The 13110-nt window shown below is 44.0% G+C and overlaps 4 protein-coding genes across 4 annotated transcripts; 2 read left to right on the top strand and 2 right to left on the bottom strand.

Moving 5' to 3' along the window:
- Positions 1–1955: 1955 nt before the first annotated feature.
- On the top strand, positions 1956–5124 carry EAE98_002829 (uncharacterized protein; the record flags this gene model as incomplete). The annotated part of the gene is made up of 4 exons (XM_038950449.1): positions 1956–2235; positions 2299–2810; positions 2856–2925; positions 2981–5124. 4 exons carry the CDS (start codon positions 1956–1958, stop codon positions 5122–5124), a joined length of 3006 nt encoding a protein of 1001 aa, XP_038812978.1.
- Positions 5125–6143: 1019 nt separating this feature from the next.
- On the top strand, positions 6144–7369 carry EAE98_002828 (uncharacterized protein; the record flags this gene model as incomplete). The annotated part of the gene is made up of 3 exons (XM_038950448.1): positions 6144–6382; positions 6446–6789; positions 6876–7369. The coding sequence occupies 3 exons, from the start codon at positions 6144–6146 to the stop codon at positions 7367–7369; spliced, it is 1077 nt and encodes a 358-aa protein (XP_038812977.1).
- A 515-nt stretch (positions 7370–7884) lies between these two features.
- EAE98_002827 (uncharacterized protein) lies at positions 7885–8322 on the bottom strand (the record flags this gene model as incomplete). The annotated part of the gene is made up of 1 exon (XM_038950447.1): positions 7885–8322. The coding sequence occupies one exon, from the start codon at positions 8320–8322 to the stop codon at positions 7885–7887; it is 438 nt and encodes a 145-aa protein (XP_038812976.1).
- Positions 8323–10247: 1925 nt separating this feature from the next.
- On the bottom strand, positions 10248–12955 carry EAE98_002826 (uncharacterized protein; the record flags this gene model as incomplete). The annotated part of the gene is made up of 3 exons (XM_038950446.1): positions 10248–12601; positions 12661–12721; positions 12767–12955. 3 exons carry the CDS (start codon positions 12953–12955, stop codon positions 10248–10250), a joined length of 2604 nt encoding a protein of 867 aa, XP_038812975.1.
- Between the last annotated feature and the right edge of the window lie 155 nt (positions 12956–13110).

Here is a 13110-nt window from a genome sequence, read left to right as displayed (position 1 = left end):
GATTGCCTCGATTGCATTGCTATCCATCGCTAGGTATCCATCGCTATCCATTGCTATCGATTGAGGTGGGGTAAAACTTGATTCAAGGGTCTTCTGTGGATGTGGAGCTCTCACTCTAATAAAATAGTCCAAGTGCCGTGCACTGCGCACTGTGCACAACTCCAAACTCCGACCAACGGTTCTCGCCAGTTGCCACACTTCTAACTTGCAGCTCGGAGATGGTGTGCATTCGAGGTGGAACGAGGAAAGACTCTATGGACGATGATCCAGTACCGGTAGGCTCGGAGTCATAGGGAGATGAGGACGAGGACGAGGTTGAGGACCAGTAGGTAGGTATCCAAAGAACCATCAAAAGAGTTACTATGTAGTATTACATGAATGACGAATATAAAGTCCCACTGCCTTATCACCAAAGAATGATTGATACGGGATAGAATCAATGGAACACGAACTTATTTACTTTTTATTATTCAATCAACCGAGTTTTCCTTTTCAATAATACAACAGCAGCAACAAAACCCGTTCAATTCGTTCGCACGTCTTCGTTGACACATCTATTCACACATCCATTCACACGTCCATTCACACGTCCATTCATTGGCAGTACCTACATGCATGGCTTTAGAGCTTCCCAATTCATTTTTTTCTTCGCATCCTTCGCACCCTTTTCATCCCCTTCCTCTTCCATTCGCAAAAAGCATCCATTTATCCCACAATCATGCTATCAAATGTCTCCACCATCTTCGATCTTCCGCATACAGAGTCCAGACAAACCTTGAAACTTACATGCATCAAATTCCACCCACGTGCACACAAAGCTATACTCAAATAACATGTTCATTCGGCGAGATACATACCTATCTAGGATTCTCTACCAAAAGGGACGTTTCTCCTTCCGAAAAATATCTGAATTAGAATCCGACAAATCTAGAACTCATGAAAATAAAATAAACTTGTGCTTCGTCTAAAGTTTACGATACGGGTGGTCAAGACCGGACGGATGGTGACATGATGAATCAGGATAATGCCTCTTCATTCGTACAATTTGATGCGGGGAGTCGTGGCAGTGGTCGTACGAAAATGCTAGATAATCAGATTTTTATATCGTTGATGAAGAGGGTTCAAGGTAGGTAGGTATACAGCGGATATTGGTGTAACAATTCCTACCCGTGGAAGCCTCGAAGGGTATGATAGGTATGATGATTATCGTGATAACTCACATCTCACAACAGCACTCGCATTTTCTTCCAATCAGGTGATGGATAGACGACATTGAGATTAAGATCAACATTATCACATCTTTTCATCTACAGCTGCTGATCAAAAGTTGGACGGAAAAGCCGTTGCGATTTGATGTTTGCACATGTGCAGGATAGGATAGGGCTGCAATTACCCACACCGCTATTTATCCTTCCTCGTTGCTGATACATCTTGAAGATATGCGGCTCTTGTTGACTTCTATAGAGTCTTAGGAACAGCTTGGCTCTTTGATATGATTTGACAAAATCAAAGGCAGTCGGTAGGGATTAGAAGACGGCTTGAATCAACGTCTTCAGCAGTAGCGAAATATGATGATGCTAATGTGGTGATGGGTCTTGAAATTTTCTGATATGATCTCCTTCAAGGAACACAATGTCAAGGAGTTGTATTGGAGATGGAAATGTATTTACGACAGGTTGAGCGATTCGACCAGTTTGACAGACAATGTTCCTTAACGTTTACTTCTGAGTTAATTGTACCTAGGTGCAAATTTGGTAGGCTCGTACCTTCCACTTCTTCACTTATTAACAATGCCCTTCCTTCCTCAAGCTGGGAAAGGAATTGCTCACCATGTAAGTTCATCATTCATTTCATCCTGATAAGTTCATAAAACCGTTCATTTCATTTCAATTCACAATGTAAAACGTTCACCCTTTACTATTCATCCCGTCCTTCAATCATATGCTTTTTCGCCAATGGAGGGCGATCATCATTCTCGCAAGCGCAGACATGCTCATGAGCACGGAAATGGACATGTAGACTCGCGAAAACACCACAAGCATTACAATAACCATAGCGCAAGTCCAAGACATGATCGAATATATTCTCCAAAAAGATCCGTGGAACAAAGACAACCACTCGCAATTAGAGATCAAAACGAACTGTCTGCGGACAAAGATTATGTTCGCAACTGGCTTGCGCAGACTCAAAATGAGTACATCATCGAACCGCCAAAACAATTCAACGCTGAAATAGGTAAACAAACAGTCCTAATTTATGTTAGTCTCCCATGATTGTATGCACTGACACGTCCTCAAGACTCAGGCCGCCAACAGAAGAGATCAAAGAATTTGGGTTATGGTCATACAGGATATAGACCCGGGGAGAGTAGAAGCATTGTAGATCCGAGGCCGAAGTCCTATGAAGAGCACGCATCATCTGATAGTTCCTTGCTCGAAGCTTCACGGATGCAGGTGGTAGATAAACGAACTGAAATCCCTCAAAAGTCAAACACCGCCAACCGTGGTCATGTCGAGGAAACAACTCGATTTCACAAACATGAAAGGAATGTGTCGTCAACCATAACTTCTTTCTCGTCCAGATCTTCTGTGGTGCAGCCAAAACAAGAAACATTTGAGAAAAGAGCGCGCCATAAGACGAGAGAGGATCGTTATGACACAAAAAGGAAAAGCAATAAAGCTGAAGCTGTAGACAAGCCAATCAGAACAAGGCGCGAGAGGAGAGGAGACCGGACAAAAGCTGCAAGAAAGGCTAGCAAGGATCTTATGAGCAATTTTGCATCGAACAAGATAGGCAAAGACCGTTTAACAGTGAGTAGATCCTTGGCCTTGGGGTTCAGGAACTGATTGTGCCAGGTACGCCCTTCAAATGGCCCGGGTATCTTTCAAAATGGCAGAGCTTCTTCTCCGCCGAGACGCCGAGGACGTAGGTTTCCATCAGTATTAGGCTATTTGAAGAGAATTGCTAACCTGTTCGTAAGTACCCGACCTCGCTTTCTCGGAAATGGAATTCCTTCAACGCTCTGGCAGAAAGTCGCAGGTCAACGATTCTATTGTGGTTCCTAAAAGTCGTGTCAAGGAAAAGAAAAAGGCTGCGCGAGCGCAAGATGAGATAGCAGAATTCTTCAAACCGTCCAAGACCCCAGTAAGGGACAATAGTCCTACTATCGACCGTCCCACTTCTCCAACTTCAGCATGTGAAGTCCCTTTATATGAGAGACAACTGAGGATGGACCGCGAGGATGATCGATATCAGTACTACAAAGAGAACTCGGCGGCTCGTATTGATGAGAAAAGAAGTCATTTGATGGATTCTGGCAATCAGCAAGTACATTCCAATGAATTGCAGTTCCCTGAGAAAATTACTCCTAAACTTCACTCCGAGGACATCAGCAATCACAAGGTGCATTCCAAGACTACAGATACCATTGTGACATGGTCAGAGACCCAGTATTCTCCTGGCGCTACTATGGCCTTACGTCGAGCAAGAGAACAGTGTCTACAGAGGCAAATGAGTGCAACGCCGGACTCAATACGAAATTCTATTGAAAGAACGGGTATATTCAAGGACACAGGTATTGAGAGTTCAAGTCGATGGAAGTCGAATATCGAAGAGCCTATGAATGATGAATTGCATGGGCCAGGAGGGAAAGATATCACATCGACCATAAACAGTCTAGTCGAGGCGAGCAGAGAGTTTTCTAGCTTGGGCACAGATTCTGCCATCAATTCCAATCAGACTGGTCGACTTTCGAATTTCCAGCAACCAGATTGCTTGCCTCAACTTCCGTCGCACATGCAAAAGAAAATTGAGGAACCGTTTCTGAAAGGAAGTAATCCGGTTACGGTAGAGGCTCGCGACAAGGGACTCCGTAGAACTGTCATTGAGTATTATGATCCAAATCGTGGCTGGTATCGGGTGGAAGAGTCTGGAACACCTTCCAGATCACCAGAAAATCATGCAAAGCCAACGACTGCACTTACAACAACACCACTTACCCGACAACAAATGGCACGTAACGCTAAAATTAAACGCCCATCAACTACCCTCCCAGTGATTCGGGAAGCTAGCCACGAAAGTCGAGAAAAATCCCATTCGTCGATGTCTAGTATCTCAGGAAAAGAGATACAGCGAACAGAATCTGCTCCTGTTCAGCCATCAAGCGGGAAGAGAGATATGAGGAGAAATAAATCCCCTACGAATGACAGTGAGCGACTAGAGAATGTCATAGTTGAGCCACGAGTATCCGAAAAGATGTTTCCGCAGACGAATTCCCAATTTCAGAATGACAAACAGAGCCGATCTGGTGGACCAGGAGAAAACACCAGTAATATCAGCAGAAAGCCGCTTTCCCAGACTGAAATGGCGGATGAAGAGGAAAAGCCGCCTTCCGAGGTAAAAATGGCAAATGTGAATGGCAGAGCATTTACACCTTTAAGGACAACCTCACACATCAATCCAAGTAGGGATCATTTCCAACTCTCAACTCAGCCTGGAAGAGAACACGAAATTCATCATGGTCTTTCAAGGCAGTATTTTTCACCTACCCCGCGTTCACCCCTCATTCGAGTCCCGTCACTTTATGTTCATCAAATGGAACTGGAGCGGGAGGAAGATCAGATCACGAATGATATTTCAAATGAAACCCTTGACCAATATGGACTCTACGAAGTGCAAGAAGCTCAATACGGCATAGAAGGGTATGAAGAAAACTGGGATGATATAGAAACGGAACAGAGAATGACTTACGGTGTGGAAGACGTCCTTGAGATGGGTGATCTCCGTGAGCTTGGGCCTCAAGAAGAAAACATGTATCAGGAGTCAATATCAAGATACGAGATGGCCGGACCTCGCTACGATATCGATTTCCGAACGAATGATTACCAATTTCAAGATGTTCGAAGGACAGAATACAACCCTTGGGCTAGTGACAATCATTTGTTTCAGGAATCTTGGATTGGGAATCGGCAAGACATACAACAACAATGTGAAATTGAGTATCATGGTGATCAATTAGTCCGACCTTCGTTTCCTTCATACCGGGAACTAGATGAAGGCCAGGACGGGAATGCTCCGGAGACTATTTCAATGCAGAGATTTTGGCGACCAAATCCTCAATATTGAGCAGATGGAGACCGATTGTATTATATTTTATGACAAATAAGCGCAACGATATAAACATTTCGAGTATCTTGGAGACATTCTATCTATATGTCTTGATTCATTCGTCAAGACATTATATCATCAGCACATCATCAGATTTAGGAGAAGAATCGAAAAGATTAGGACTCAATTGTATTGCACCTCATACTCAAGATCAAACTTGATAATTATTAATGCACTCATAGTGATTATGATCTCCAATTTTCTCTTGACTTAGAGCTAGGTATGTTTTGAAAATTTCATTCCTATGACCCTTTGATGACCAAAAATTCCTTTCGGGTCCAACGCCCCCTATGATCGGAAGAAACCGGTACGACAAAATCCTAAAGTATCCGTATGTATTGACATCATGTGATCATATGATCCACAAGGCTGAGTTTGGTGGGGCGCATATCAAATGATTCAAATCCCATTCAAATCCCTTGTTTTCGTTTTCGTCCACTTAGAAAGATGGAATTGGATATCGCATTCCGATGAATTTACCATTCTCGGCGAAAATAGAATGCAAAGGGGCTCTGGCGTTTGCTTGTTTTCTTATCTTGATCTGCCCTACGTATACTCGTATTCTCTGATGGTATGTATGTGCACCCAACACCGACCACGGAAATCCTTGGGTCAAGTGTCATACAAAGAGAAATTTCAGCTCTTCCGTTTCTTCTTCGCAGTAATTTGAAAATTTATAGTGAAACCGCTATGAGTCTTCCACTGGCGTTCCGTATCTTCTTCTTTGCTATGTCAGCTTGTCTAGACGCTTAATCCTTGATACACTTGTTGCTATACATGACTTTTTCTTTTCGAGTGAAATAAAAAGTAGCCTTTCGTCCTGCTTTGTGGCAATTTATAAGTAGTACTTTCAAATATTCAAACATTCAAATACTTTTTACCTCTACTTACACTTTACTACCTTTGACTACCTAGTATCACATCATATCACACTTCATCAACTTAGTCATACTCCAATTACATACTTGATGACAACAATGTATGTATCAAGGGTATCTGCAAAACCCCTCTCAAATCAATCAGCAGCTCAGTTATCAAAAGCTGTAGCTTTCTTTGCTCAATCATATGGGTTGTCGTCGAGTACATGTACTGCACATGTACCATCAAGAAGAGCATTCACATCTGCTTCCAAAATCCAAGTAAAGGGAAGAGATCTTTTTCCAGAACCTGAACATGGACAAATTAAGAGAACGGAACCTGCTTGGCCCCATCCACCGTATGTCTTTCACAGATTGCATTGAGTTTTCTGGTGGCAAACAGAATACTAATATCGACATAGCTACACCGCCGAACAAATGCGCAGCAAAGTCTACTTTGCACACCGCAAACCTCGAGATTTCTCCGATCGTGTTGCGTTGGGAATGGTGCGTTTCCTGAGATGGTGTACGGATTTTGCAACGGGATATAAACATAATGTGGAAGAACCCAAGAAAGCATCCGATAGTAATGCACTTACGGCTACAAAACCATATCAGATGAGTGAGCGGAAATGGCTGATTCGTTATGTGTTTTTGGAATCGGTGGCGGGAGTGCCCGGGATGGTGGCGGGTATGTTGAGACATTTGAGGAGTTTGAGGGGGTTGAAGAGAGATAATGGTTGGATTGAAACGTTGCTTGAAGAAGGTTTTTTTTCCCTGTCTTTATATTGAATGAATTTTTCCCCCCTTTTTTCTTTCTCGGAGATCGATGGCTAATGTTTTCAATTCTAGCATACAATGAACGCATGCACCTTCTCACCTTTCTTAAAATGTACGAACCCGGCATCTTCATGCGCACCATGATCCTTGGCGCCCAAGGCGTCTTCTTCAATTCCTTCTTCCTCTGCTACCTCTTTTCCCCCCGCACCTGTCACCGCTTCGTCGGCTACCTCGAAGAAGAAGCAGTCCTCACCTATACCCTCTCCATCCAAGATCTCGAAAATGGCCACCTCCCAAAGTGGGCGGATCCGAATTTCAAAGCCCCGGATTTGGCGGTCGAGTATTGGGGTATGCCGGAGGGAAACCGAAGTATGAGAGATTTGCTGTATTACATTCGAGCGGATGAGGCGAAGCATAGGGAAGTCAATCATACGTTGGGAAATCTGAAGCAGGATGAAGATCCCAATCCGTTTGTGAGTGTGTATGGGAAGGAGAGAGGGGAGAAACCGGGAAAGGGGATTGAGAGTTTGAAACCTTCGGGGTGGGAGAGGGAAGAGGTTATTTAGGGGTAGATTGAGCGTGGGAGTTTGAGGCGGGGGTTAGAGGTTGGCTTGCGTCTTGCGTCTTGAGTTTATGGGGAATGCGGAATGGGGAATGGCGTTTTTTTTAAAGGCATGCAAAAGGAAAGGAAGATACCACTCTACTCTGTACATATTTGGGGGAGTACCATGGGCGTTTTTTTGTGCATGGTTTATAGAGAGGCATGCGAGATAGAAGTGAATTCTGTGGAAGATTCTCTGATTCACACTTCACTACACTACACTTTACTTGATTACATTAGATTAGATTAGAGTAGATCGTCAATCGCAAAAGTTGAAAATTCATCTTCGTCGCATTCTCTCCCTGCGTGTTGAAAAAATGTGGGATGTGATGTGATCCTCGTCTATATATCATCAAAGTCTCAAGTGTGAGTGTGAGATTGGTAGCTGGCTAGCTTGACTTTTTATATCGTTGTGACGAATGGGGTTTTGTTATTTCTTTTGTTCGTTGGTTCTTTTGTTCTGGCGTTCTGGCGTTCCTCTTATTCCTCGGCTGTAAAGGTGGAAATGAAACGAGATGAAAGGAAACGAATACCAAATGAAGATCCCGTAGTAGTCATAACATAAATGGATGACATTTTGTCTCCAGTATGCGTGAGGAGGTTGATACCGTGTCGGTAATCAATATCTTGCATGTAGATCTCATATAGATCGATTTCTACCTGGGTGCTGTGTTTTGGGTAGGTGGGATCTGGTGTGTTGGGGTTTTTTTTTGGGATTGTGAATGGGGTTTGTTGGTGGGGGAGGAGGAAGGGATTTGGTTTGTTTATTTGGGTGCGTTGTGTTGTGTTATATTGTCTGTCTTGCTTTGCTGAACTTGGACGTTGGTTTTGGTTCTTTTCCTGGCTTTGCTTTGCTTTGCTTTGCCTTGCCTTTCTTTGCCTTTCTTTCCTGCCTTTCTTTCCTGCCTTTTCCTGCATTTCTTTTCTTTTCTTTCCTTCATTTCTTCCCTTCCCTTCTTTCCTTTCCTCCCATTCTTGCGCTGATTTATGCGCTCCCTTTTACTCAACGCCGAGTGTGTGCATGCATCGCCTTTCATTATCTTATACAAGATACCCAATACATTTCCCCCCTCTACTTCTTCTTTTTCTCTTTCATCAAAGAAGAAGAAGAACAAGAAGAAGAAACAAACCCCCGCCAACATCTCACCCTACAACATTGCATCACTCCCCGACCCCCATCCATCCATCCACCATTTCACCATCAACACAAATCGTACCCCCAAGCAAATCCCAGAGCATACACGCGAAAAAACAAGAACCCCAACCTCATCGACGACCCGTGTGGAAATACCCCACGATACCGATTCCAAGACCGACGATACCGAGAACGCAGAGAGCGATGAGGAGAGCGCCGACGGGCTCCATGGTTTTCTATTTCTTTTCTTCTATCTTGTTTTTGTTATCCCTGAAGAGGAGGGGAGGGGAGAGAAGACCTAGGAAATCGGTAGATCTTCGGGAGGAAACAGGGGGCGTGGGGTAAGGAGGTCAGATCAGGCCAAGAGAGAGGAAGGAAGGAATTTGTTGTGATAGATAGGTATTGAGGGAAAGGGAAGTCTCCCGTGTTAGGTTATACGAGGAGTGAAAATACACACGTACATATACCATTTTTTCCCTCCCTATTTTATATACATGAATATGATTTCTGAGTCCGTGAATCCGTGAATCCGTGGAAAGGAGTGTGATGGATATGATATGATATTCATAAGGGATGAATTTGAATCCATCAATCAGACCCACAGCGGAGCGGGGAAATTGGCAATTATTGATGATTCAGGATAATATAAGTACTGTATTCTGGATATGGATGGAGAGGTGGTGGTGGGTATATCATCTCGTTTGTTCTGCGACTCGTTGGGGTTCTTGAAGAGGAATGGGGGGTTAGGGTAACCTTATGTTTGGGAGGAGGAGATGGGGACTCAGAGGGTAGGGTTTGCTTGGTATGTGTAGGTCTGTGCTGAGAGGGGGATAAAAGGGGTTGGCGTGATGGATCTACGCGTGTTTTGTGAACTGGATTTGTTTTTGTTGGATTCATTATTCTATGGTTGGGAGTTCATGTTCACGGATGTAATGATATAGCCATTTTGCCATCTGAGGAGAAAAATTACTATGGGTTTTGTGTTGGCGTTTAATCATCTGCTGGAACTCTTTGCTCATGAATAGAGATATCTGGACTCGTGCTCGGCTATTTTTTGGTGTTTTCTTTCTTTCGGTTTTCCTCTTTTTTTCTCGTTTTTTGTTTTATATCCCATTCTTGGGGTTTCTAGAGATGGAAGGATGGGAATCGGGTTATTAGTAAAGATGTGGGTGCTAGTAGAAAGATTTTGACTTGGAACATTGTTACGTCTTGCAGACGTTAGGTGGTACTGTGTTGGAAGTGAGGGGAGGAGATGAATGTTGACGATGATGCAGTTCGTATTGGCGAGAAAGCCAGGACTACGGACTGCTCGGCGAAAAGATAACCAGTTTAAAGCTCGAACGTAGCAATGCAAACGGGAAGGGAAAGAAAGCGCTAGCACTAGTAGATATTATGATGATATGTGATATTGATAAAGCAGGGAATGATTTAGATGGCATACGACTTGTTGGTCAGTTGAAAACTCGAGATACTGTTTTTCGTAGGAAGTAAAGCGGAATACAAGTTGGTTATTCAAATCGATGAAGGTTTACATAGTGCAACACACAGAAGATGGTGAAAGGAGATGTACATATATGAGCAGGAATTCTTTTTGTGAACAGGAGGCCACTGATACCATTCAAGCTCCCAGGAGAAAGACATTGCCAATATAAATACATATACATAAGCATATTATTTATAGCTAAGTTTCTTGCAATTCATATATGCGCTACAAAGCCTTTTCTCTTGGCCCAGAAAGTCTTTCAAATCTATCAACGCTCATGACAAATGTTCCTCTACCACCAGTCATACTCCTCAAATGCTTCAAATGTCCAACCATTTCCTTCAAAGGAACCCTAGCGGTAATTTGGCGCTGCTGGCCAGGACCCGATGAATCAGTGCCGGTTCCTGACGCGAATGGATCTGGAGGAGTATAGACTCTTGAAATATCAATTGGCGCCAGCTCATTTTCTGCATCTTCTACATCACTATCATTTTCAAGTGACAAGACATGACCACCACGAGCTGATGATAGATCGTGCACAATTGCACCAAGGGATGATTCGTCGCAACTAATAACCACATTCATGACTGGTTCCATAAGTCCGATAGAGTTCGCTTGGAATGCTTCTTTGAGAGCAGCTTGTACCGCATTTCTTGACGCAGAAGATAATGCGGCAGATGTGGTGTCGGAACCAAAGACATCCTCAACGGTATCAAACTTCAATAACACATGCGCAGAATGAAGCGGGAATGCACGACGGGGGCCCCGGGCTAAACCAGCAACAGCCCCATTGATCAATGCTGTGTGAACTCCACTGAGGGTCATATCGGAGGGGAGTGTCAGAGTTCCATCACCTCCATCATTCTTAGCAGGTTTCGGGATGCGGATTGTGATTGTATTTCCATCAATATTCATAGTATGGTCAGAATCTTCTAGTGGCTGCTCGTCTGGACTGATACTAGCTTCGCAGCCTGCTTTTCCTTTTTTCCCAGCAACTTCACGATCAAATATATATCTGTGAGGTGATGTTGGAGAGAGTACACATTCTCGGTACCCGATTTCGATATTGCCCATGGTTGCCTTGGCTTTGAAATCATTCACGAGTCGATCCTTTGCGATTTCAAGATGGAGCTCGCCCATTCCACTCAGCTGCATTTGCCCAGATTCTTCATCAATATTAACATGGAGACTTGGGTCTTCCCTCAATAAGAGCTGCAATATTTCAGCAACATTTTTTTCTTCGCTTAGACTGTGAGGCTCAATAGCGGCAAAAAATACTGGTGGAGGAACATTGATCGGTCTTAGTTGAAGAGTATTCAGAGGTGGTGGCGGGCCATTCTTTGGATGAGCACCTGTGTATGACAATAGAGTATCGCCTGTACGAGCGTGTTTTAAGCCGGCAATAACGCCGATCTGACCGGAGGGAATGCTTTGTATCTCTACTGCATCAGACGCGTACATCTGTAACAGTCTTTGGGCTCTTTCTGAAACATGAAGATTCGTGTTCCACAAAGTAGTGTTCCGCTTGACTGTACCGGAGTATACCCTGATGTAGACCAACACGCCGCGTCGAGGATCATTGACCACCTTGAAAGCAAGGGCACAAGCTTCGACCTGAGAAATGAGGGAAGTCCGCGCATTGGATTTTTTGGAGAGATGTCTTGGTTGCGCCGCGGTAAGATCTAGCTTTCCGTTCAAAAGTTGAGATAAGCTGCCATGAACGTTTCCAAGTCGGACTTCTGGGTCAGGCCTTTCGGTAGGGTTTGGTAGAAGATTGTTGATGGCATCAAGAAGCGGTTGAACACCGATATTCCGAAAACTGGCCCCAGCAAAGACAGGTATGAGTCTACCGGAACCATCGAGTACGAATTTTCGCAAACTCTTTGTAATGGCCGTCGATGATATAAGCAGACTGTCATCGTTACACTCCAGCCAGGTTTCAAGAAGCCCTTCATCAAATTCGCATAATGCCTCTACGAGCGCAGCTCGCGCTTTGGCGATTTCTTCAGCGAATGCAGGATCATCTCTTTTCAGCTGATCAAGGGTGAAATGCTGGATTGATTTGCCATCCCCACCTTCTTCCCATTTTAGAGCACAAAGATTGACTGCATCACCGACTCCCATAAATTTTCCTTTTCCACCTTCCCACCAGGGAATTTGACACACTGCAGGCCAGCCCCGGAGCCTCGAACCAATCTCTTTTACTGTTTTCGCGAAGGCAGCCCCTTCACGATCAAGCTTATTGACGAAAGCGATCCTAGGAATACTATAATTATTTGCCTGTTTCCATACTTTTTCTGTTTGAGCTTCTACTCCTGCCACACCATCAAGAATGCATACAGCACCATCAAGGATCCTCAAAGAACGAAGCACTTCAAACGTAAAATCCGCGTGCCCCGGAGTATCAATCAGATTAAGAGTATGCGATATCAGTGATCGAGATGGGTCAGACGCTTTCGAGGATGTATCCTTCTCAGCTTCAGGGGGCCAATGCATCGTAACGGCTGCCGACTGGATAGTGATCCCTCTGGCCCTCTCGGCGGGGAGGAAGTCTGTGACGGTAGAACCATCATCGACGTCTGGTAGATCTATTAGATTGTATTCACGGTGATCATGTGACCAGTACAATCATACCTACCTCCTATGCGTCGAGTATAGCCACTGTAATAGAGCATACGCTCAGTAGTTGTCGTTTTGCCCTTTTGAAATCAGAAATTTTTCCACAAGAGACCAATGAAACTTACTGCATCGATATGAGCTATGATGCCAATATTTCGAGTTGTCTCTGTTAATGCATCATGACTTTCAGTATGCTGTGAATTATAACGAATGAACGCATTCAATTGACTAGGCTTAGCCAGACAAGGTCGTGTAACTTGTGTCAAGTATCGATGCCATACTCGGCACCCTCTTTTTGATACCAACAAGACCATCCCCTCAATAATTGAAGATATAAATGCTCTTCGTACTTTAATTTCAGAGGGCCAAGGGAGAATAATAATGGATTACTAATTTTTGCCTGAGGCTCGAATTTTGACGGCGGAATAAGCCAGACCACGGAGCGGCCGAACCTGGGAACTCTTCTCAA

The sequence above is a fragment of the Botrytis deweyae genome (genome assembly GCF_014898535.1).
Source record: "Botrytis deweyae strain B1 chromosome Unknown BDEW_005, whole genome shotgun sequence".
Classification (NCBI taxonomy): domain Eukaryota; kingdom Fungi; phylum Ascomycota; class Leotiomycetes; order Helotiales; family Sclerotiniaceae; genus Botrytis; species Botrytis deweyae.
Note: the sequence above shows the minus strand (reverse complement) of the source record. Positions and strands in the feature narration are given on the sequence as shown.